The 25,398-nt window shown below is 36.8% G+C and overlaps 1 protein-coding gene across 1 annotated transcript in view; it reads left to right on the forward strand.

Annotated features, from left to right (window-relative positions):
* The first annotated feature begins 3,063 nt into the window (after positions 1-3,063).
* The window catches only part of Cpr50Cb (Cuticular protein 50Cb), a 44,896-nt gene continuing 22,561 nt past the window's right edge, over positions 3,064-25,398 (forward strand). Inside the window, exons 1-2 of the mRNA XM_074109918.1 lie at positions 3,064-3,126; positions 10,625-10,668. Coding sequence (XP_073966019.1) covers positions 10,648-10,668 — 21 coding nt within the window. The 5' untranslated portion in view covers positions 3,064-3,126; positions 10,625-10,647. The remainder of the gene's footprint in view (positions 3,127-10,624; positions 10,669-25,398) is intronic.

A 25,398-nucleotide genomic window follows, 5' to 3' on the forward strand; every position in this document is an offset into this window, starting at 1 on the left:
TTTGTATTATTTATTTCAACTCCAAATTTTAGTGTGGCTAGTGTCGCTGCGACTAAATAAGAAACAAACAAGCTGAGATGTGTGGTGCATAGGAGGAATTCGTGTCTGTACTCCAGTCCAGTGGTGGTGTAGCGGGATAGCACGCGGCACGGAATGCCGAGGACCTGGGTTCGTTCCTATTTTTCTGGTTTTTCTGTGCATCTATGTTTCAGTTTGTATTCTCAATATTAGTATGGATAAATAATAAATACCTAGTGCTATCCACGAAGACGCGTGATTTTGACAAAATTAGACATTAATGACATTGTGACAAGAACCACGGCACGCGTCATCGTGAATGACTCTACCTATAGGTACCTACCTAAGTATATTTATTTTATATACACGGTACCTCATCGATGCTTTTATATTAGCCACAAAAATACGAGCTAAAGAATATCACTAGATATCATCATCATCATCATCATCCCAGCCTATATACGTCCCATAGCTGGGCACAGGCCTCCTCTCAGAACAAGAGGGCTTGGGTCATAGTTCCCACGCGGGCCCAGTGCGGATTGGGAACTTCACACACACCATTGAATTGCTTCGCAGGTTTGTGCAGGTTTCCTCACGATGTTTTCCTTCACCGCAAAGCTCGTGGTAAATTTCAAATGTAATTCCGCACATGAATTTCGAAAAACTCAGAGGTGCGAGCCGGGGTTTGAACCCACGACCCTCTGCTTGAGAGGCGATAGGTCAAACCACTAGGCCACCACGGCTTCACTAGATATACAAGGTGTTAATAACACCCCAACTGTCAATTGGTCAAGTTTTCAAAAGTTGTATAACTAAATTAGCTCAAGATGAAGAGAGGAAGCTGTGGTTTAATTTATTTTTCCTGTTACAGGGCCCACCTTGTGTACAAATTTATTAAATCTGAACAAAGTAAATGAAAATTTTATGGGCTCATTATATAATAATTACCAGTCACAATATCACACTTGCTTCATAGATTCCTCTTCACAGCTTTTGAGGTGCCCATGGCTATAGAAGACCGGTCTGCGCGTAAAATAACAAAATTTTACAGAATATTGGTTTAGTGAGATATGATGGTATAGTGAATTGTGTGTACGTAATAAAATACTAAACACTTTCCACCATACAAACAGAAATACAGAAAAATTTAATAATATATATACAAAACGATAGAAAATACAATAAACTAAAAGATATTTTTTTATAGAACAAATGTGTCAGTCAGAAGACAGTTGGATGGCGAACGTCTGTACCCGCATATATGTCACAACGAGCATTTTGAATGGTAACGGAAAAGGAAATACTCGTACAGTCGCCACAGTGGATATAAAAGATAAGGTGGTAAATACAGAATAGCTACTATATTCGCCCGCTGTAATAGTATGGGTTTCCGCCGCGCCGGCGAAAATGAAGTATATTTTCAGATCACTATTTTAGAGAAATTGTACAGTCAACCTGGTCTAATTTTCTTAGCCGATATGGATCCTGACATTTTAGAAAACCAAATCAAATAGATTATTTTGTATCCACGATACGTATTTTTAATTATTTATTATCCCTCCAAAATAAAAAAAAAAAACTTTTATCATATTTTTTTTTGTTGCGTGTCTGTGTGTGTGTAAAATGAATACAGGGTTCCCATTCAAATTAGACCCTTTTAGGATGTTTAACAGCTGCAAGCATCTAAACCACAAATCGAACATAAAATACTCAATAATTACTTCGGAGCACAATTCCCGCGTTGTCATTAAGAGTATTATGCCTGTCTTCATATGCCAGCAAGAATCTTTATGTTCGCGAAGAATTTCTAGGTAATTTATCTAATACAATAATAATAAATGAGAAAGTGCTTGTATGTCTAAATGGCTGGGTAATTATTTCTATCCCATTCGAATACAATGCAAGAGGCGAACAATTTTTAGGGAAGCTTTTCATCGGAGGGAAAATATGCTATGAAAGGCTTGGGCTCTTAAAACCTGCATATTATCACGAAAAACTTGATGTACAGTCAAGTGAAAAAATTACATGGATGAAGGAATTGCATATAACGTTTTAAACTTTCGTGATTCTCACTCATAGTCAAAATACCATATACGCTATTTTTACACAAGTAATATTTACCTCGACGTTGCGGCAACGTTACAGTTGCCGTGGTCAAGAGTAGACTGAAGTGTGGGGAGTCAAGTCTGCCTAGCAGCGCGAGTTCAGCGAGCAGTGGGATATAATTATAAGCTGGGATGATGAATGCTTGGGGACCGAAGTATAACAAAAAAACGATGGATGGATGGAAACTATGTCTATCGCAAAGCTCGCAGTATCTAAATATCAAAATATAATTTCGCTTATGAAACCTGAAAAACACTCAGATGTGCGAGCCCGGGTTTGAACACGTGATCCTCTGCTTGAGAGACCATAGGTCGAACTAGGCTAAGCTTGAACCATAAGAATATAACCTATCATAACCAACAAAAAGTTGGAAAAACCCAGACTTTTTCACTTCAAAGTTCAATATCTCAAAAACGGCTGAATCAATTATGATAAAACATGTCTAAGAACCGTCGCTAGAAAACCTGATTTCAAATAAAAACCGCATTCAAATCGGTCCACCTGTTTACGAGCTACGATGCCACAGACAGACACACATAGCGGGCAAACTTATAACACCCTCTTTTTGCGTCGGGGTTAAAAACCGTAGCTATACCCGGGCATACTCATTTCGTCGATTGAGCCTTTTAAGGGTTCCATAGTCAACTAGGAACCCTTATAGTTTCGCCATGTCTGTGCGTCTGTCTATCTGTCTGTCCGCCGCTAAGCTCAGAGACCGTTAGTACTAGAAAGCTGTAATTTGGCATATCAGTCCCGCCGACAAAGTGGTAAAATAAAATATCGTGGACGTGTACGACACGCTTTTGGCCGGTTTTTTTTAAAGGATCCCGGTGATCTTGACGCATCTTGCCTTTCAAAATGCTCAAATTCTACTGAACCCGGAAACCCCACTCTCCGCATAGAAACAAGAGCATGTATATAAGATGCGCAGGAGTGCAGCGCGCAGTTAACTCAGTGCGCGCGCCGCGTTTGTGTGTGTAGTGAGATTGGATTTGTGTTACGGTACGGATAATTTTAAATATTTTTTTGCAGAAGTTTTTATGTGTTATTTTAGTTATTAAAGTGAATCGAGGTTGTGATGGTTTTGGAATTTTGAATAGAAGGTCTCTCTAGCAGAGGATCCTGAAGACTTACAAGTTCAGTCAACTTGGCCAACCGTCTGCTGTAATACGGATTAATTTCATGACTAGAGTATTTTTTACATAATTTTCTGGTACTGAAGTTTTTCTTCTAATAGGTATATATTATATACTTCAGTATCAGAAAATTATCATCATCAGTCGACGTCCACTGCTGGACAAAGGCCTCCCCCTTGGAACGCCACAATGAACGACAACTCGCCACTTGCATCCACCGGTTTCCCGCAACACTCACGAAAATTATGTTGAAAAATATGCTGTCATGAAATGAATCCGTTTTTACTATATAATAGTAAAAAATTGCGAAGTTGCGTAAAGCTCATCAAAAGTTGCTTTCTAGGGATCTAAACACGCGGTAGTGTGTCAAGCCAAGTTCAAGCTAACAGAACTGGCGAGCGGCACCGTGTATAATTTTGCCCGAACCATTTGCAGCCACATTTGGCCCCATCATAACTTATAAACTATTTCACATTTTGAAATAATATCCAAAATAACAAAGCAGGTGAACCACGTCTGGGTCGTAAGCACTACGTCTTTAAAAAAAAGTAAGGACTCAGGAGGCTAAATAATAAGTGTCCCAAGATTTTTTGATATGTGTATTACATGAATGCACTTTTAATCAGATTTAGGCCGGTCATTATCATTTACATGTGCACCAATCTAATGAGGGCTATCGTTTTTGTCTCACTAGATGGCGCACTGTTGCGTGAGGTTTTTAAGTATGGTTTTGAAAGTCTGATATTACGGGCGTGAAAACAAAGTTTAGATTAAAATCATATTTAATACACCTTAAAACCGTACCATATAAATATCGAGCATGCCACAGTGTTGCATAGTCCCTGTTTTGTGCGGAAAAAGGAGGACAAAGGTTTCCGAAAGACAAAACTGTCTCAAAAACACAGACATTCATTGCCCCGGAACGCATATTTGCCATAATTAATTTCAGATATTGCAAAATATTCATAAAATTATTCTAATTATAAATAAACCCGCGTAGCTCACCCAAAAACTATGAGATTTGACATTTCGGAGACCTCACGCTACACTAGCGCCTCTAGCGGCGAATTCATTCGCGATAGCCCTCATTACCGTGTCGCTTTTTTACTGCTAAATCGACAACGTAATTTGCCTGTGCGCAGTCAATGTGATTACCGTGTCACTAATGCGGGGCGGAAAGGACAGGCGAGTGAGAATGACTAGGGTCCCTGCATATATATAAAATTACATGAAACTAGCTTTTGCCCGCGACTTCGGCTGTTCGTGTTGAATTGAAACCATGCAATTTTCCAGGATAAAAAATATCCTATGTCCGTTTTAGAGTCTCAAACTATCTTCGTGCCAAATGTTGTCTAAAACGATTCAGCAGTTTAAACGTGAAGAGGTAACAGACAAACATGGAAGTAAGAATTATCAGGAAGTAAGATATTTCGGTAAAAAAAAAAAGAATTTATTCAGTATCAAAGTCTAATTTTATTTTTCATTACAGTTTTTATTTCTAAGTTTTAAAATATTATTTTTTTGATAAACTAAGTATTTGAATAAAACCGCCATCCAAAAATAATTTTAACGCTTAAAATTTACAGTCTTCTGAAAACACAAATTTATTACGCGACTTTTTAGCTAAAATCGTTAAATTTGGAATCCGCGTTAAAATTTACTTTTAAACTGAAATTAAATTAAAGGTTGCCTGGAAGAGATCGCTCTTAAGCGATAAGGCCCCCTATTGCTTACCTTGTAATTTTCTCTATGTACCTGTTTTTCTGTACCGCTTATACTATTTCTGGTGTACAATAAAGAGTTTTTGTATAGTATTGTATTGTAAAGCAACATAAACTTTAACTATTAAAGTAATTGCTAAGTATTTAACACATTTCAATAAATCAATAACTTCGAACGAAATAGAAAAATATTGAAATATCTAGATATTAATTACCAATTGTAAAAGCACATAAGATAGCCAAGCCTAGGTATAAATTAAGATGCGCGTATCTATCTCCGTAACTATCACAATTTCATTTAAAATACTTGAATTATGCCAAATTAATTTCTTATCTTAAATTTGCTCCTTTTTATCCGTTTTCTAATATTTTATTTCGTGCATTACTTGATGTAGATTTTATTATAATTAGATTTATAATGCATTCATTATATATTAAACTTGACACCACATAACAAAGCAAAATTGATAGCCAATGACACATTATGTCAACCTGTCTGCATCTTTCCTTAGTGATTTATGGTCGGTTGTATAATTAATCAATCGTCTCTTACAACGATTTTATATGACTTTTATGGGTATTTTATGGTTTAATAATTAATTGGTCGTTAATTAACATATAATACAATATGTTTTAATGTCTTGGTATCCTATTACTTTGACCTTTGGCCTCTGAGTTCTTGAGAATTTATGAGCAAAATTACACTTATTTACTATGAGCTATGTATTCGTATTCGGTGAAACCTCCCCTGCGAAGCGCTCAATGGTATGCGTGAAGTTCCCGATCCACGCTGGGCTCGCGTGGGAACTATAGTCCAAGTACTCTTATACCGAAAGGCATTACATTAGTGAAAAAAAAGATAATACAAAAGGCATCGAGTTTCGCAATTAAAGCAAAGCATAGTAAGTTATGTTTGTATTTTCAGGCCACTTTAGTACGTAGGTTTAAATCCTTATGGGTTTATTTATAGACTCACCGACTTACAATGATACGTTGTACCGTTGTGTGGGTTAACCCATAATTATGCCAGGGTCACAGTTTTGTTGGTTACTAATACTACAGAACAATCATTATCAACTAGCTTTTGCCCTGCAGTCGAATTAATTCCGTGATTTAGTTTTACTAAACGTTCCCATGGAAATTCACAAAACGTATGCCGGGTGAGCTCTTAAAGGGAGCAAAGAATGACCCCCCCCCCCCCCCCCCTGTAAAATAAATAAATTGATCGTACTCGCCAAACTGAACGACATTAGCTCAGCGTCTTATTATTTTTTTGTTTGTACTAGCCTACAATAGTGTCCCACTGCTGGGCAAAGGCCTCTCCTCTTGATCTCCACACCTCCCGGTTCAGCGCAATGTCAGACCAATCCCTTGCATACGCGTCTAAATCGTCCCGCCATCTCCTTCTCGGTCTCGGTTTTAATTATTATTTTATAATTTTATTTAAAGAAGCTATGTAAAACAACACTTTTAAGCTTTACATCAATTAGGCTGTAGGATGGTGTACATACTATTTAATTACCTAAGGGGGACTGCTTTAAATAATGTAATAAATGTAACTTAATTTTTATACCACATTCCAGCTTACCTGAAACAGCGACCGAAAGCTCTCCAGTATCAATCAATAACATTCAATTTGAACATGTAGATTACGAACTATTACATTTTAAAGTTCCTCAGTTTTGTCACAGACATACTCGCTGACTCACGATCATCATAATTCTAAGGTACTAGCAGACCCACATTTGTAAGTCTCCACTAGAATCTGAAATAAGTTCAGTCGATGCGGATTCGAACAAGGACTTGTAATTTCATTCATTTGAGATAATTATAAATAAAAAATAAATAAATATCGTGGGACAATTGACATCAATTCACCTAGTCCCTAACTAAGCAAAGCTTGTACGGTCAAGGGCTTTAATCCATGAGCCACCATGGAACCTTGTCAAAGGAAAAGACATTACGATTTTCCTTGTTAATTAATACAATTAATGTGAAATGGTTCCATGGTGTATCAGGAATTGAAGTCCTTGACCGTACTATATGGGTACTAGACAACGGATCAACACACTTACATAGATAAATATACTTTTAAATATATATTAAACGTCCAAGACCCGAGAGCAAACATTCGTATTATTCACAGATTTATCTGCCCAAACGGGGATCGAACCCGAGACCTCAAGCTTCATAGTCAGGTTCTCTAACCACTTGGCTAAATGTTCAGTCATCAACAGGTCGTTATACCGGTCAGGGTCAGAGTTTATAGTTGAATATGTCAAAATAGAACACCCTTTGTTATATTATTCAAAGAAACTCCCATGTAATAACTCTGTTTAGATGAGTTTCCGATAAGCGTTGAGACATTTTTTCCCAAGTGAAAAATTAGAGATCTTTATCCTTAGTATAATTAAGTTGTATCTGGTTAGGTATTGAATAGAGATTTAATAATTTTAAATGGCTGGGATTTATTCACAGACCTCGAAACGTAGGGTTATTAGATAATCGCTGTTGTTCTAATACTAAACGCTTCGCGATGCATACGCTAACGCCATAACCAACAGAAAGTTGGAAAACCCCCGACATTGTTACTTCAAAGTTCAATATCTCCACAACGGCTGAACCCATTTTGATAAGACATGTCTAAGAACACCCGTCAGCCTTAAAACCTGCTTTCAAATAAAAAAACCGCATTCAAATCGGTTCACCCGTTTAAGAGCGCACAGACACACAGACACACATAACGGTTAGACTTCTTTTTGCGTCAGGGTTTAAAAATAGGTCTAAAATAGTTGCCCTAAAATGAAAAATTTTCATTTGACACATTTTTTTCTTGTGAAACTGTAGTTTTTCAGAATTGTTATGAAATTATCGAAATTCAATGGGATCTATCAGAATCCAGGCTATAATATTACATAAGCAGCGCTATGTCACACTATTTAAATAATCCCAGCCTATATACGTCCCACTGCTGGGCACAGACCTCCTCTCAGAATGAGAGGGCTTGGGCCGTAGTTACCACGCGGGCCCAGTGCGGATTGGGAACTTCACACACACCATTGAATTGCTTCGCAGGTTTGTGCAGGTTGCCTCACGATGTTTTCCTTAACCGTCAAGCTCGTGGTAAATTTCAAATGTAATTTCGCACATGAATTCCGAATAAGTCAGAGGTGCGAGCCGGGGTTTGAACCCACGATCCTCTGCTTGAGAGGCTATGGGTCAAACCACTCGGCCACCACGCCTACAACACGCCACACTATTTACAACTAACGAAATTATTTCTATTAAAATTAGGAACAATAAACTTATGCGGTCGGCCTTCTTTAATTTTTTTTTCTGTATCAAAGGAAATTAAAAAAAAACTTCTATTTTCTGGTTAGATATTTTTCAAATTTTCTTGAAATAACTACAGTAAAATAAAAAATATGTGAAACGAACATTGTGAAAAACTTAAGATACCAATTATTTTTGTATGATATTCAATTATGACTAAAGAATACGTTGTTACAAAACATTACGATATTGTTAGCGACAATAATTTTAACTGTGTAACCGAATAGCGAAAGTATGCCAATGCTTATTTTATTTTCAAATAAAAAATAATGTTACTTCCAAAGGTTACCAATAAAATAAACGGCAAACTAACAATTGAAATAGCTTAATGCGATAATTCTCCGTGATGATGGAGATATTTTATTAAGTGTTGCAGTTACTATAAAATTTCGTTATGAAATGTAATATCTACTTATCGTATATTTGAAGTCTTTATAAAACATGTTCATACACAATTAAGTATATTCCTAATGACAAACGACAAACAAACAAATTATTTATTTAACTACCATACTTTCGCTAAAATCGCGTGAAGAAATCTTCAATTTTTTTTTTATAATATAACTCCTTCAATATTATCGATGATTCCGCTAATGTCGAGCTCGAGATTGAAGAAGACACTACTGAATAACCGTTTTTCGGTAGCTTTGGCGTGCGAAACTCGCCTCAAATACTTAATGGACTAAGATATTTGATTTGATTGAGCTGAAATTTGGCATACTTATGTAAATCTGCAGTGAATAAAAAGTGCTGCAGGAAAAAAGATTGTGTTAAAAATGAATTTATTGACAGAAAACTTATTATCACAAGCTTGTATCTAATTTCCGTGTCAGTATAGGTCAGGCATGAAACTCGAATTTATCTAATTCCCGTTGTCGACATCAACAAAAAAGCTTGAATTGAAGTTTTTATTTATATAAGTATGTGTATCCATTGCCTAGTATCAATAGTAAGCTTTGATTAGTTTGGGACTAGGTCAATTGGTGTCAATTGTCCCATGACTTTTTTTATTTCTATTTTTTTACAAAATATTATAACAAGCCATTGAACTTTAACGCAGTCTCAACTCTATATTCTTAACGACAGTAAATCTTGAATCGTGTCTATAATATGCCAATGTCGTGCTCTACCGTACCAACCTATACTGCAAAGGAATTTGGTCTATAACACCTAATGTGAAACTCAAAAACAACTATCTATCCCATTAATATTATAAATGCGAAAGTTTGTAAACCTCTTTGCGTCTAAACCGCTGAACTGGTACTGGCTGAATTCGGTATATAGATATCTAAATAGATGTTTTTTTTATCGCGTATGAATTCGCCGCTAGAGGCGCTAGTGTAGCGTGAGGTTTCCGAAGTGTCAAATCTCTGGGTTACTCGTATTTATAATTAGAATAGTTTTGTGAATATTTTGCATTACCTGAAATTAATTATGGCAATTATGCGATACGGGGCAATGAATGTTTGTGTTGAGACAACAACCACTGTGGTTGCTCGATATTTTTATGGTACGGTTTTAAGGTGTATTAAATATGATATTAATCTAAACTTTGTTTTCACGCCCGTAATAACAGACTTTGTAAGCCACACTTAAAAACCTCACGCAACAGTGGCGCCATCTAGAAAGACAAAAAACGATAGCCCTAATGAGGGCTATCGCGAATGAATTCGCCGCTAGAGGCGCTAGTGTAGCGTGAGGTCTCCGAAATGTCAAATCTCATAGTTTTTGGGTGAGCTACGCGGGTTTATTTATAATTAGAAAATTTTTGTGAATATTTTGCATTACCTGAAATTAATTATGGCAATTATGCGTTACGGGGCAATGAATGTCTGTGTTTCGAGACAGTTTTGTCTTTCGGAAACTTTTGTCCTCCCTTTTTTCCCAACAAACGGGACTAAGCAAGACTGTGGTGGCTGGATATTTTTATGGTAGGTACGGTTTTAAGGTGTATTAAATATGATATTAATCTAAACTTTGTTTTCACGCCCGTAATAACAGACTTTGTAAGCCACACTTAAAAACCGCACGCAACAGTGGCGCCATCTAGAAAGACAAAAAACGATAGCCCTCATTGGTGTCAATAAGTGTCCTATGATATTTATTTACTTCAACTTGCGTAGTCTTCGAGCTGTGTCACTGACTTTTAAACGTCACTGTAAAATATAATGCCTCAAACATCTGTGGTGTAACTATGATGGTATAATTAAGTTGACATCATTGTAACAGCACTTATTCTTGAACCCACCACAAATTACTCTAAACCGCAGTCACGATGTAAAATTAAATTACACGGCAATTTGGTTGCAGGTACATTTAGTAAGGGAATAGAAATGGAATCTTCATTAAGAACGGTAAGTGGTTTATTTTACATCAATAGTTTTAATTAAATATTACACAAGTGTACAGTCAAGCTTGAATAGTACGTTGTGTCTTAAGGGCGGTAAATGAGTAATTACGAACGAGAGTCTATTAGAAGCCCGAAGTCGAAGACTAAAGGCTTTAATGAGTCGATGTTCGTAATACCAGTACCGCCCGTGCGACATACAATGGTTTTGATCACATTTGCGAGTTAAATTGTTTATTTGTAAGAAAAATAAATGCTTTTACAAAAAATTACGATAACGCTGGCGCGGCCTCCTATCCTGAAAAACATTAAAAAAACTTCAAAAAGCGAGTGTACCATTCCTTGCAAGGCCGGCAACGCATCTGCAGTGATGGGTGCTGCGGATATCTATGGATGATGGTAATTACCTACTTAACATCAGATGAACCGTCTTACATAAAAAAAAACAAAAGGTCAGTCAAATGGACGCAACCGCCTGCTAACAAATTAATATGATATTTTTACGCGTTTATGAACATCGCAATTTTTTTTTAAAACTGGCCAAGTGCGAGTCGGACTCGCGCACGAAGGGTTTCGTACCATAATCTATACAACATTAGACATAAGCAAAAAAGGTTTGGGGCCCGCTGACACTGTATTTTAAGTTACACTGTTTCTAATCAATAAAAACTTTTCATTTTTCATTTCATTTCATTTCAAAAAATTGTAGTTTGGGAGCCCCACTTAAATATTTATTAAATTTTATTTTAATCATTTATTTTTAAAGTGATTATACAACTAAATACTCTGTGAATATTTCTACCGGTTGCCGTTATTAATATCAAGCAAAAAACGGCAAAAAATCACGTTCGCTGTATGGGAGCCCCCTTAAATATTTGTTTTATTCTATTTTTAGTATTTGTTGTTATAGCGGCCACAGTACTACATAATCTGTGATAATTTCAAGTGCCCAGCTATTACGGCTCAAGAGATAGAGCCCTGTGACGGACGGACGGACAGACAGACAGCGGAGTTTCAGTAATAGGATTCCGTTGGCACCCTTTGGGTACGCAACCCTAAAAAAGTACATGCGCAATTATAAATTATTAAGTGCAAATGCAATAAAGTAATTCGTATATATTGTAATCCGATTCTATTAAGGTCTCTTCCCATTACAACGCATCATAATATCACCGTAGCAACGTGTCAGGCTAAAATATACGCTTTATAATAGTACATTGTGTCTTAAGGGCGGTAAATAAGGAATTACGAACGAGAGTCTATTAGAAGCCCGAAGTCGAAGACTGAGGGCTTTAATGAGTCGATGTTCGTAATTCTAGTACCGCCCGTGCGACATACAATGTTTTTCATCACATTTGCGAGTAAAATTTTATATTTCTTAAAGAAAATATATAATTGTTCCAAATATTGGCGATACCTTAGGCTGCGCTCTTGGCAGCGTTGCCCTCCCCCTCCCGCAGCATGAGCCTGAGCCGCGTGTGCATTTGGTCCTGCAGCAGCGCGCGCAGCACCATCAGTACGGACATTTACTCATTTACCGACCTTGGGCTTCATGGCAAGAAAAAGTGTACGCGCAATGACTCATTTACCGACCACGGGTTACATGACTAGCACATTAAGGTCGAGGGTTTTATTTGGGGGGTTGCAACCAAGGTAGCCTGCATGTTTTGACACTGTTTACGAGCAAGTGTGATGAAAAATATTGAAAAGTATAGCATAGTCGGCGCCACGTGTCATATATGCGCTTGACATTCCGTTTCTGATACGTTCCTATTGCGGTGTAGTGAGTGAAGACCTTTAAAAAGCAATAAAGTAAACCCTTGTTTCACACGAGCATTGTCAAAGACACTATTTTATTGTTGAAACTGCATGCTACTTTGATAACAATATGGCGTCAAAAAACATTTGACAGCTGCGCGCAATTCACAAAGCCTGTTGTTGTGAGATTAAACTAACGTACTTACCAAGTTTTTCAATTGTTTTGATTGAGAATTCATTGAGGTTTTGTTTCAATGTAATTTAAAAGTATTGTGAAGTGCAAACGAAACTTTGTAATTGGCACAATCGTCTGTTCTAACCGAACTTGTATATTGCCATTAAAAAAAAAAGTGCAAACGAAAAATAGTAATTTCAATCGACTTCAAAAAGGGGTTTTCAATTCGTTAGTATTTTACAAGCTTTTATTTAGTTTCACCGGTCCCGTTGTCTGTCTGTCTGTCCATAATCAAATCTTAGATGTTTAAATTCAACCAACTTCCAGTAATCGGATTGACTTGAAATTTGGCATACTTATCTATCTAATCTATCTATCTAATACCTTTACAAGAGCAATTCTTATATGTATATAAGTATGTAGGGGTTCTCGGGGATGATAAATCGATCTATTTTGGTCTTATCTCTGGGAGCACGCGATGTCTAAAAGCTCTGAGGCAGACGTCCGAGAGCTGGCCACCAGCAGTCGCCATCTTTATTTTTATGTCATTAGCCATAGGTGACAGCAGAGTGTCATATACTAGGCTATATCATGTCGAACACTAGGACATTTATCTTACTTATCCTAGTTTAAAAAACTTTGTTATAAACTTGCTTTAGCCATGTTTCTTACCGACCGCGTGACCTCAAATGACCCCGCAAATGTTGCTTTACGTCATTTCAATCATTACTCTTACGTACACGAGATTTTATTTATTGCAGCTACGAAATGTAGGTCTTATTGCGTAGAGCGTAAGTGTCAGTATCTGATGCGTTCTGTATCGAAAGTTGAGAAGTTTCCATGGCATATTGCAGGAAAGTATGGAATAGTATATTATTTATTGACATGAAGAAAACACCCGACTACACAACACAACGTAGAAAATGTTCTACATATATTAAACACCACAAAGTAAGCAATACCTACAGAAAAATGAGGTCAAAGCAAATCTTACCGGCCCTAGAAATATTTATCGTAAACACAAACTGAGACATGGATGCACAGAAAAACCAGAAAAAGAGACCAGCACTGGGAATCGAATCCAGGCCCTCAGCATTCCGTGCTGCGTGCTATAACCCCTACACCACTGCTGGACCATTCTGGTTTTTCTGTGCATCCATGTCTCAGTTTGTATTTTCGATATGGTTTCACGGAATACCCGTAAAAGTAACAAATTTGGAGTAGAAATAAAAAATACAAAAAGACTCCAAAAAACCAATCCTAGAAATAGAGTCATCAGATATTAGTGCACGCTTTGTTGTGTCAAATATTGATGCAAGTGACTGTACTAACAGTTCAAATAGAGAACCGAAACCAAATAAGAATAAGAAGAATAATAATAAGAGAATAGATAAGGGTTTAGTCCTTGCCGACTGAGGCATAGAACCGCAAAAAGTAAAATGTTATGCAAAGCCCATGAATTTTTTTTTATGAGACGGAGGCGAACGAGCAAGCGGGTTATCTGATGGGAAATGATCACCGCAGCCCATGAGTACCAACTGCTCAAAGAGATCATAACATATACTAATATCTTGAGGTAATTAGAAAACAATGATTATTGATTAATTTTAATTGCACAAACAGCATCTGCACCTTTGCTATATCTTTAAACGTCTCCGAAAAATTATTGCCAGGAACAAAAATAAATAACTATTTCAATTATTGAGTAATTAGTGGTTTAATGAGTAATAAATTAAGTTAAGTGTCTGTTAACGTGCAGTAAATTAATGCGAAGTTATGTAATAAGGGTTTAATATTTACGTTAAGCTCCCGCTGCGTCGATACGCAGTTAAGCTTCGATAAGCTTTATAAGCTCGTCTGTGGACGGACACTACATACTAAACACGCGATAATACCAGCGCTCTGTCATTTCATTACATACTATATTTATATATCTTTATACATAACTCATAAGAATAAAAAAGTTTATTTGTCAAACCTCTGTCTTTTCGGCGAAATATTTTTAAATTTTTTTTTGCAAGCTTTAAAGGCGTCATAAATTATTATTTTTTTGGGTTAATTTATCGCGTATAATCTTCATTCTTTATTTTATTTTTAACCCCCGACACAAAAGAGGGGTGTTATAAGTTTGACCGCTATGTGTGTCTGTCTGTCTGTGGCACCGTAGTAATCAGAAAAATTTAAGGAAAAATCTACATATCCCCCTAATATTATAAATGCGAAAGTTTGTAAGTCTGTTTGTTTGTTTATTTGTTTGTTACTTCATCACGTCTAAAGCACTGAGCCGATTTAGATTTAATTCGGTGTACAGATAGTTTGAGTCCCGGAGAAGGATATAACCTCCCGGAAAAATGAATAGTTCAAGCGGGATAGTTATAAAGGAATTCTGCGCGGACGGAGTCACGGGTAACGGCTAGTTACTATAAATAAACAAAGTATTATTAAATATTCTATACTTAATAACAAACAATATGAAAGTGAAATCGCCTTTAAAAAAGATGCTACCAAATACTAGCGCTCCCAAACAAATGACGAGAGATTGCAAAAAAAATGGCGGAACTGATTTCGTTTATTGTGTGTTACAAAGTATTGTTTATTTAGACAATAGGCGCGAAGACCGATTGAAAGATGGAACGCATGACAGCTCGTTATTATGTTAAGTATCGAAATCATCATGTCATCAATCATGGTATATAAGTGAAGCGAAACATTACACGGACATGATATAATTATGTCGACCGAGAAGCCTAGCTTAAGATTGGTTTTTTGGAATCTTTTTGTATTTTTATTTCAATTCCAAATTTTTACTTTATTAGGTACCTGGGTTCGATTCCCAGTGATGGTCTTATTTTTCTGTTTTTTCTGTGCATCTATATTTCAGTTTGTATTTTCAATTTCGGTTTTACGGGATGACCGTAAAAGTAAAAATTTGGAATTGAAATAAAAATACAAAAAGATTCCAAAAAACCAATCTTAATTTGATTGCTTAGAAACGATATCTCTTGTCCGGGTGAGCGGTTAGTTCCAAAGGAATGCTGAAAAAGTTTGAGGGCTTACGGCATAGATGTCGCTAGCGTCGCTGCTTAAGTGACTAAGTAAGAGACACAAGCTGAGATATGAGGTGCATAGGGAAATTCGTGTCGGTACCGTTGACCATCAGTGGTGTAGCGGTATAGCACGCGGTACGGATTACCGAGGACCTGGTTTCGATTCCCAGTGATGGTCTTATTTTTCTGTTTTTTCTGTGCATCTATATTTCAGTTTGTATTTTCAAGCCTAGCTTAAGACAATGATGACCCTAAGGTCTAATCTAAGGTCTACTTATACAACGGTACGGTTTGACGGCCGGATAGCCAAGTGGTTAGAGAACCTGACTACGAATCCTGAGGTCCTGGGTTCGATTCCTGGCCAGGGCAGATATTTGTATGAATAATATGAATGTTTGTTCTCGGGTCTTGGATGTTTAATATGTATTTATCTATATAAATATGTTTATCCGTTGCCTAGTATCCATAGTACAAGCTTTGCTTAGTTTGGGACTTGGTCAATTTGGCGTCATGTGTCCTATGATATTTATTTATTTTATTTACGGTTAAATCACATATTTTGTTTATTACCCGACTGTCCGAAAGACGATTATGTTTTTCAAGTGTTTAGACGAATCTAATGAGACCTTATATGTTGAAAACCGTCCTGCTGTTTAGGCTACAGATAAACGTACATACATACGCTTAAAAATCATAACCCTTCTTTAAGCAATAATATATTACTTAAACTCTCCTGAGCCAAAGTAATAAAAATTACCAAGTTATCAACTTTTAGACGGGGTGTTCTTATTATAATAATTATTTTTTAGTTTTGGTTTCTTAGTTTAGTTCTCTTTGTCTTCTTTTAAATTGTTAATTTCATGTGTTTTATGTTATTTTATGTACAGTTGTATAATAAATATCTATTACTCTCTATTATAAGCCAGGAATGATCCGTCTAGTTTCTAATTCCGATCCTTCCTTCCTTCAATAAACAGTCAAGTTAAACCTCAAAGTTAATCAATTTTTTGAACAAAAAGAAACTTAAATTAGATACATATGCCTAATATAATAACCCAAATACGTAAACAAACTGCGAGTATTTCCGCATTCAAGGAAATTGCTCCATTATCATTTAGAAATCTACGGAACCCCGTCGCAAATCAACATTAAAACTAGCAAAAACATCTAATGCGGTTATACTCATATAATGACGTATTCATAGAGCACAAAGGTAAATTGAGCATCCGGCCGTGATGGTGGCAGCATTGTGCGTTTGAACTTAGATTGTTTTGCGTAATACACATATTAGCTGGGGGCCTACCACGCTCTCTTAATACGATTCAGTTTAGGCTCTAAACTGAACTGCAACGCTATTTCGTACCACGACGTTACTTTTGCGATTCAGTTCAAGCACGGTTCAGCGACAGACATTTTTATTCACTCACTTCAATCGGTTTTCGTACCATGACGCTTAACTTGAGTGGGAATTGAATCGCTTCAGTGTCAAATTTAGCGATTCAGTATAAGTTACTCATTCTGTCAAATTTTTTGGATCGCCTGTTTTCAACTAATGAATTTCAAGAACTTTTAAACTTTTATTCAAGTTTTATAACATTGTGCTTCTTAACTCCTCATTCATAAAACTAACTTGTATATAAAAAGGTACTCTGTGACTAACTTTTCAGTAAGAAAAGAGACTCGTGGATTAGTGACAGCGTAAACATTTTATTTGTAATCAACACAACGGTTACTAAGAACATGGAATGACATAGTTATGGTTTCCAAAATAAAGAGGTTTTAGTATACAATATTTGGTTTGCATATAGCGGTATCCGTTTCGCGACTTAGCGTTTCAGTTTCGGACCAGAGACAATATCGGTCTTTCATTCACTTACAAACCATTGAGACTCAGCTCTGAGAAATAAACGTCGTGGTACCAATTTCGACGATTCAGTTTAGGTGCCTAAATTGAACTGCTCTGCGTTTGGATCGTTTATGAAAAGATCATGGTAGGCCCCCTGGACGTAGGGTTAAATCAGGATGACACACTTTTCGAAATTATTTTATATAATTTATTGAATCAGGCGTTACTTTGCGGAGGTCCATATCAATGAACTAAAGGAATTTCTTTGCTCACCCGCGACCTTATGATAGCTAAGTTTATGCAAGATATGCGTGTTCATAATTTATTAACATTTTGCGGGTAGTTCTGTTTGAGAAAAATTATAGGTTGGTACTTAGGGAGTTCATCATCCCAGCCTATATACGTCCCACTGCTGGGCACAGGCCTCCCCTCAGAATGAGAGGGCTTGGGCAGTAGTTCCCACGCGGGCCCAGTGCGGATTGGGAACTCCACACACACCATTGAATTGCTTCGCAGGTTTGTGCAGGTTTCCTCACGATTTTTTCCTTCACCGTAAAGCTCGTGGTAAATTTCAAATGTAATTCCGCACATGCAAACCCCTATCCAACGATACCCCACAAAAAAACACAAAAATGAAAGAAAAAAACACTCCCACTTTACGTCTATGGGAGGTAACCTACATTTTTTTTTTTATTGTACCATTTTGTCGGCATAGTTTACATAATATATCCGTGCAAAATTACAGCTTTCTAGCATTGATAGTCCCTGAGCAAAGCCGCGGACGGACAGACAGACATGGCGAAACTACAAGGCTTCCTTTTTTGCCATTTTGGCTCCGGAACCCTAAAAATAGATATATGTAGGTACAGTCAAGTTCATAAACTTGTGAGCAAAATATGTGAACACGCTTCTAGCCCGTTAACATGGAGTCATATGTAGGTATATAACAATTATACATACATACGTAGCCGTCTTCCGTGAACTTGGGTAAAAATTAAAAAAGCCTACATCAGGAGCAATCTCAACATTTTGATATAACTTCCGCTAACAGTATCTCCAACCTCAAGTTAATACGCTAAAGCCGAGTTTAGACTTGCAAGAAAAATCGTGCAAGTTGCATTACATTGCGGCGCTCGATTGACCACTACAAACTCGTTGGCTTTACGGCCTCGCAATGTAATGCAAATTGCATGATTTTTCTTCCAAGTCTAAACTCGGCTTAAGGATATCGTGCAGTTAGTTGTAAACGCATTTCCCGCGTTATATAACCATTAGTTTACGTAAATAGGCAGATGCGATGTAAATGGTCGCAAATTGATAGCAAATTACGTTAAATCGGTCTTACAGGAAACGATCACACAGTGGTATTGGGGTCGAGCCATAGATTACAGAATCCAACTCATCATCATCATCAACATAGCCTATATACGTCCCACTGCTGAGCACAGGCCTCCTTTCACAATGAGAGGGCTTGTGCCGTAGTTCCCACGCGGGCCCAGTGCGGATTGGGAACTTCACACGCTCCATTGAATTGCTTCGAATGATGCAGTTTTCCTCACGATGTTTGTTTGTTTATACTCTTTATTGTACAAAAAGGAAATACAAAAATGTTAGAAAAAAAAACCGGCCAAGTGCGAGTCGGACTCGCGCACCGAGGGTTCCGTACAAATATTTTTATTATATGATGTAACTAAAAATTTATGCTTTTCGCAATTTTTCCTTTATCTGTGCTTCGTACCAAATTTCAAGATTCTGAGTTCACGGGAAGTACCCCTGTAGGTTTTGATTCCCTTGCGAGTGTCGAAAATTTGCAGCATAAACGGTTGTATCTTTTGATTGCGTTGGCTTATAAGTTTGATTGTTTCACAGCTCCAAGGGACAGTAGACCTGAGTATTTGATGTGAATTTCAGGACCGACAACAAAGTGATCCTATAAGGGTTCTGTTTTTCCTTTTGAGGCACGGAACCCTAAAAAAGTGCTAAATACAAAGGATAAGTATCTCGATGACGAAGAAATTTCAAAGGTAACTTTACATATGAATTACAAAAACTCAGAGGTGCGAGCCGGGGTTTGAACCCAAAATCCTCTGCTCCAGAGGCCATAGATCAAACCCTAGGCCACTACGGCTATTACGACAGATAATATACATCTGCAAAAAAGCACATTCCTCGTTTTGGTTTCCGAAGGGCTCTCGTCTCATTCACAAAGCTCTTAATTCAAATCTAATGCGTGCATCTTCCATTACCGAAACCGCTAAAGCGGCTGCCAGACGGGTCAAGGGGCGGCATTGGCGCGTCATGTTGGTAGCACTGGTTTGATTTCTCTATTCATACCATTCGTGACGAAGTGCAAAATTCCGACTTTGTATCTCGCCGCCCCGCTGATGCTTCATATTATTTAATACTAGTGTGAGAGGGATGGTACGGTTTGCTTTTGCTTCGATTTTCGAATTTCCAGTAGCCCCTCTGGGCCGGATTATAATGACAGTTTATGGGAGCAGCATTGCCTACTGGCCTCACAAATCAAAATACAATGAAGTTTATACTTAACATATCCCTTGGAAGAGTGAATAAAATTCAAACTTCTAATTCAACGCTATCAATTTTATTTTTATTTATTTTTACTTGGCCAGTTCTTAATCAGAAACATCACCAAAATAATAATATCATGTTCAAAGCTTTTACTAAAGACATTGAAAACAAAGTGCAGAAAAAAAAATCGGTAACATAGCGTCAAAGTCAAAGATTTTGATACAAATCTGTTTTATCTATTTCCAATCTTAGTCAAAGCTATTAGATATCTGGTCACGCAGTACAACCACAAAAAAAAACTTTTTTTACCAGTTGACCCTAACTTTCTTAAATCCTAATACGGCTGTACACTTTCTATAAAGCTAATCAGCAAGTTTACAATAAATGTTAAATAACACATTCACAATGAAATGACAACTGTATCGAATATGGCCAGTTATATAAACATTTGAGACTCTTTGACAGGGCGTGTAATGCTTTTGTACCTAAAGGACAAGATAATTTCGAGTTACGGTTGTGCTATGAAAAAAATTACACAACAGTAAAATGGGTTTTGGACTCCGTGGAATGGCTACTACGAAATTCGAAAATCGAAGTACAAATCGTACCGTCCCTTTCACTCTCGTATTAAATAAAATTAGCGTCAGCGTGACGGCAAGGTACGGAAGTTCGAATTTTGCACATACAAAAAAAAATGTAGAGCCAGCAGGGCTACTACTAAATTTGAGAATCGAAGTTCGTAAGGTACCACGCCGACACTTATATTATTTAATACGAGAGTGAGAGAGACGGTACGATACGAAGTAGTAGTCCAGCTGAGGCAGATCGAAGAGGAGATGGAGGGACGACTTGGCCGCATCTCAAGTAGAGTGGTAGGGGCTATTGACGGGGACGAATGGCTGACAAAAGGGGCCTTTGCCCAGCTGTGGGACATTAACGGGCTAAAAATAAAAAATAAAATATCACTGGCTCGCACCACAATAAATAAATAAATCGGATGACGACGTTCCCGCAAGTGAGCGAACTTACTCGCATGTGGTAACTCTTTAAAAAACTTAAACAAAACATTAACGGCATTAATGATTGGCTAATTGGCGTGACTCCGCCATGCGTGTACGTCAAATGAAGACATATTGTTATAAAGAGTATTTCTTCATTTTATTACCGGCCATGTTATTAATTGTTCCCAAGAGTAAAACAAAATATTTTTTTAAAGTTATTAATAAGTAATATTTTTTTAAACTGACCCGTGATTGACCCTTAGGTATCTCGTCTGATGTAAAGTGTGTTAAAACATCTACTGTGTTATAAAATAAATATTGACACCAATTGACCTAGTCCCAAACTAAGCAAAGCTTGTATTATGGATACTAGGCAACGGATAAACATACTTTTATAGATAAATACATACTTAAACACATATTAAACATCCAAGACCCGAGAACACATTCGTGTAGTTCATACAAAAATCTGCCCCCGTCGGGAATCGAACCCTGTTATGCTTAGCGAATTACAAGTGCTAAGCGAGACGGAGAACAGATGGCCGTTGAGGCCGAAAAGTTCTCGAATGAAGACCGCAAGCGCAGCGTAGGACGTCCACCAACGAGATGGACCTGGTTAAAGCCGCAGGCTCACGGTGGATGCAGGCCGGTTCCAACCGAAGCAACTGGAGGTCTATGTCGAGGCCTATGTCCAACAGTGGACGTCCTATGGCTCATACGATGATGATGATACGTTCGACTAAACTCTAAAAACTCGCGCCTTTTATTCAAAACGTGAGCAACAAGTTTTTTCGCTAGTGAAAGTATCTTCATTGGTTGCATGTCAACAATAATATTCAAATATCAAATTGGAATTAACCAATTACATTGCAAAGTGCGGATGTGTACAATTTTGTTGTCAAAATATACGATGGGTACAGTCAAGCAAAGTGATTTATTAGCTGTTAAGCAAATTTTTAACTAAATGTACGGTCAACAGAAAAATAATACTACAATACAATACAATATGACTTTATATTGACATTGCAAAAGACATGCGATCTCTTCCAGTCTTTTCAGACAAAAACATCAATATTTAAATTCTAACTTTTGCTTGCGATTCCGTTTGCGAAGAAATCACTTATAAAACTAAACATTTTAATAAGTTGGCGAGCGATCATTCGGCGAAATGAAATTCTGCGAAAAGTTGTTTGGGAACTAATATCCCGCGAGAACTATACGACTTTCCGGGATAAAAACTATTCTATTTTTGTCTTATTGTATTTTTTTTAGATTGTTATAAATCTAACCTAACCTAAGCCTAACCGATATTTTAATATATTCGATATTTTAACATTCGATATTCTGATTCGTTCCCGTTTTTTTTTTCTGTTAACCGTACTAACATCAAAGTCAAATATCGTTAGGCTATTGTGTAAGTTCGCGTAACATTTTATTACAAGCGTTACATACGGAATTAGTTCGGCGTGTATGATGCCTTGTATGGCTCAGATTCTGATAGCCATTTAAATGGCATTTGGAGGCCACATGAGATAACTTTTAGATCTTGTGATAGTACGTATACAGCGTGTATTTTTGATACTACCTCAAATTTTAAGGGTAGTTAGTGAAGGCTCTAATAATCTCATTTTATTGTGTTTTAGTAAAAAAAAATGACTTATTATTTTCCTTACAAAATTAATTAGCACGCAATGTATCACTACGTGATACTGCTTTGTTTTTATTCAAAACGTCGCACTTGTTGACGTGACAGCTGTCACAGAACGCTTCTCTCTCGTATCAAATTATTGTACGCATTACATTGCTGCTCGGAAATATTTCAAAAATTAATTACGCTCTGGTAGTTAATTTTAAATTAACAATTTTGTTTTGATATCGGTTCACAGCACTTAAATCAAAGATTAGTATCAAAAATACACGCTGCATACAATTTATAACTTTGTATTGTACATAAAATACATGAAATGAATAAATAACAAAAGAAACAGGTATAAAAACACAAATGAGTTTATTGTGTTTTGAAGGTTAAAATGTAGATTGCTTGAAATGTAGGTAATGTATTAGGCAGTTTATTTTGCTTTAGGCGTGGTGAAATTGGCCTTATAAATATTGTTACCAGACCACCAGATGCACTGGCATGTAAACATTGTATTATATTTCTAAAAAGACTTGTACTACTAATACATAATGATATATTTAAGATGCTGTGGTTTCTGTTTTGTGTCGGTACACAAAACACACGTATATTCTGGCAATAGTTCGCAGGTTAATTGAAAGAGATCCTTTCGAGGTATAAGGTCGCCTTTATATATCTCAGGTTCTCTTGTTATTTGTTAGTTTCACATAAAAAACCGCAAGTTTTTCTTCAAGCTTGACGAATATTATGTTACTTTTCAATTTGAAAAGTTGCCTGAATTTTTTTTACTCACAAAATCCCTGTCAATAACTCCGCGTAGGCCTACATTTCTCTTTAAAAAAATATCCACCATATTTCATCCGACGTTTATCAAAGCGCGGGAAAGTCTAATAATTAATAAATAGGACTTTAGACCAAAGCTTTCTCTGATCAGCCAGCACAATAGAACATCGTTTAATCAAAAAACAATCATGGCAACGCAACGGCGCTAACATTGCAAAATAATGCAACAATGTCCCAATTACACTGGCCATTGTTTTTTTAATGTGGGATGGGAAATGGTAACACCACAATGTGTCATAACGTTTAATATCTGTGGTCGTAATATTTGGGCTGTTATTTTGCAAAATTCCGTTTTGTTGTTGCTTAAAGAATACAATAAATTATAGAAATTAGAAACTAAATAAAGAAGACACTTTCTTCAACGTTTTATGGGCCAAATCAACTTTTTTACCCACACTAATCTGTCCGCGACATTTTTCAAACAATTGCAGATTTTTGTAAGTAAACATGTTTTTTTCTGTAATACATGAATACATGCCATCCTACGTAAGTTTAACCTATTAAACCGTGAAATATCTTGTTGGAAGTACGATTTTTTGGTAACGCCAGAGACAATTTTGGTAACGCAGGAGACGCAGGCGCCCAAAGTGTGGGTAAAATAGTTGATTGGCCCTTATACTTATGGCGGAATTCAACTCAGTTGAAAAACTATTTAATTTTCGTATAACTTGGACTTTAACTTGCACTTTCATGTCTCTAATTCGTTTATTGAATTTCGAAATATCGTCACGATGAGTTTGCGAAGAGCGCTAAGTCACGTTTACGAAGGTAGCTAGTGCAACCTAGGGCGGCGCGCGCCACGATTCGATTGTGTAAAAATTTGTTATGTTGGCACATTGGTTTTATTAGGTCGACTGATTTGATTTAGAAAATATTTATTTTATAATTTGTATTATGTTACTAAAATTACATTATAAGTTTTAAATCACACAGTATTGTATGTATGTATGTATGTAAACTCTTTATTGTACAAAAGAAAATAAAGAAAACACAATTGACAAACTTTGAGATACTTGTACAAAGGCGGACTTATTGTTGTTGAAAAACTAAAATTTGCATTTGCCAGTCAAACTTTCAAGTTGACAGACAAGTCTTTTGGCATTATTGTTTCATGCCATGCAATCGAATATCAACTTTAGGGTGGTAGACCACATATTTGGCTAATGGTACTGTCACCAGCACCAATATCTGTCATAAAAAAGCGTGCATAAATATCTGATTCGCCTCTATTTCTAGGGCCGGTAGGGTGTCTGATATTTTTGCACGTCCCGTTATGGTAGATATTAATGCAGGAGACGACTGTGCATTAAAATATGTTTAGCTAAAAAACCATTTAAAATAATATTTCGTTTTCTAGAATCTTTTACCGTACAACGGCAAAACCACTAGACGTAGACGGAACAATAACTCTCCTTGAGTAGTTGGTACGCATACGGTGGTGATCATTTACCATCAGACGACCCGCGTGCTCATTCCTCCCTCTCATTATAAAATAGACACTGGCAACATTGTCATCTGACAGAGCCATATAAAAAAAAAACTATAACAATAATTCATTCGCAATTTAAAAAGCTCGTTAACCATCGATAACAATCGCTATCTAATTCATCCACAATCATAATCGGACGCATAATTACTGACAATAAAATACAGTCGTGTCCGCTATTCCAGGTCATTCGCATAACCTGTACAATTCAATTATGACGTTACGTTAACTCTCGCTTCACAATAACTTTTCTTAGATAATGATCTTAATTCGGATTTCTAAATTAGCTATCAAACGCTGTCGTTCTCAGTCTTAAACATGTACTTTAAACGTCCAAGTCCCGAGATCAAACATTCGTATTCATCATCTCAGCCTATACCGCCTCCTCTCAGAACAAGAGGGCTTGGGCCATA

Source organism: Choristoneura fumiferana, chromosome 29 (assembly GCF_025370935.1).
Source record: "Choristoneura fumiferana chromosome 29, NRCan_CFum_1, whole genome shotgun sequence".
Classification (NCBI taxonomy): Eukaryota; Metazoa; Arthropoda; class Insecta; order Lepidoptera; family Tortricidae; genus Choristoneura; species Choristoneura fumiferana.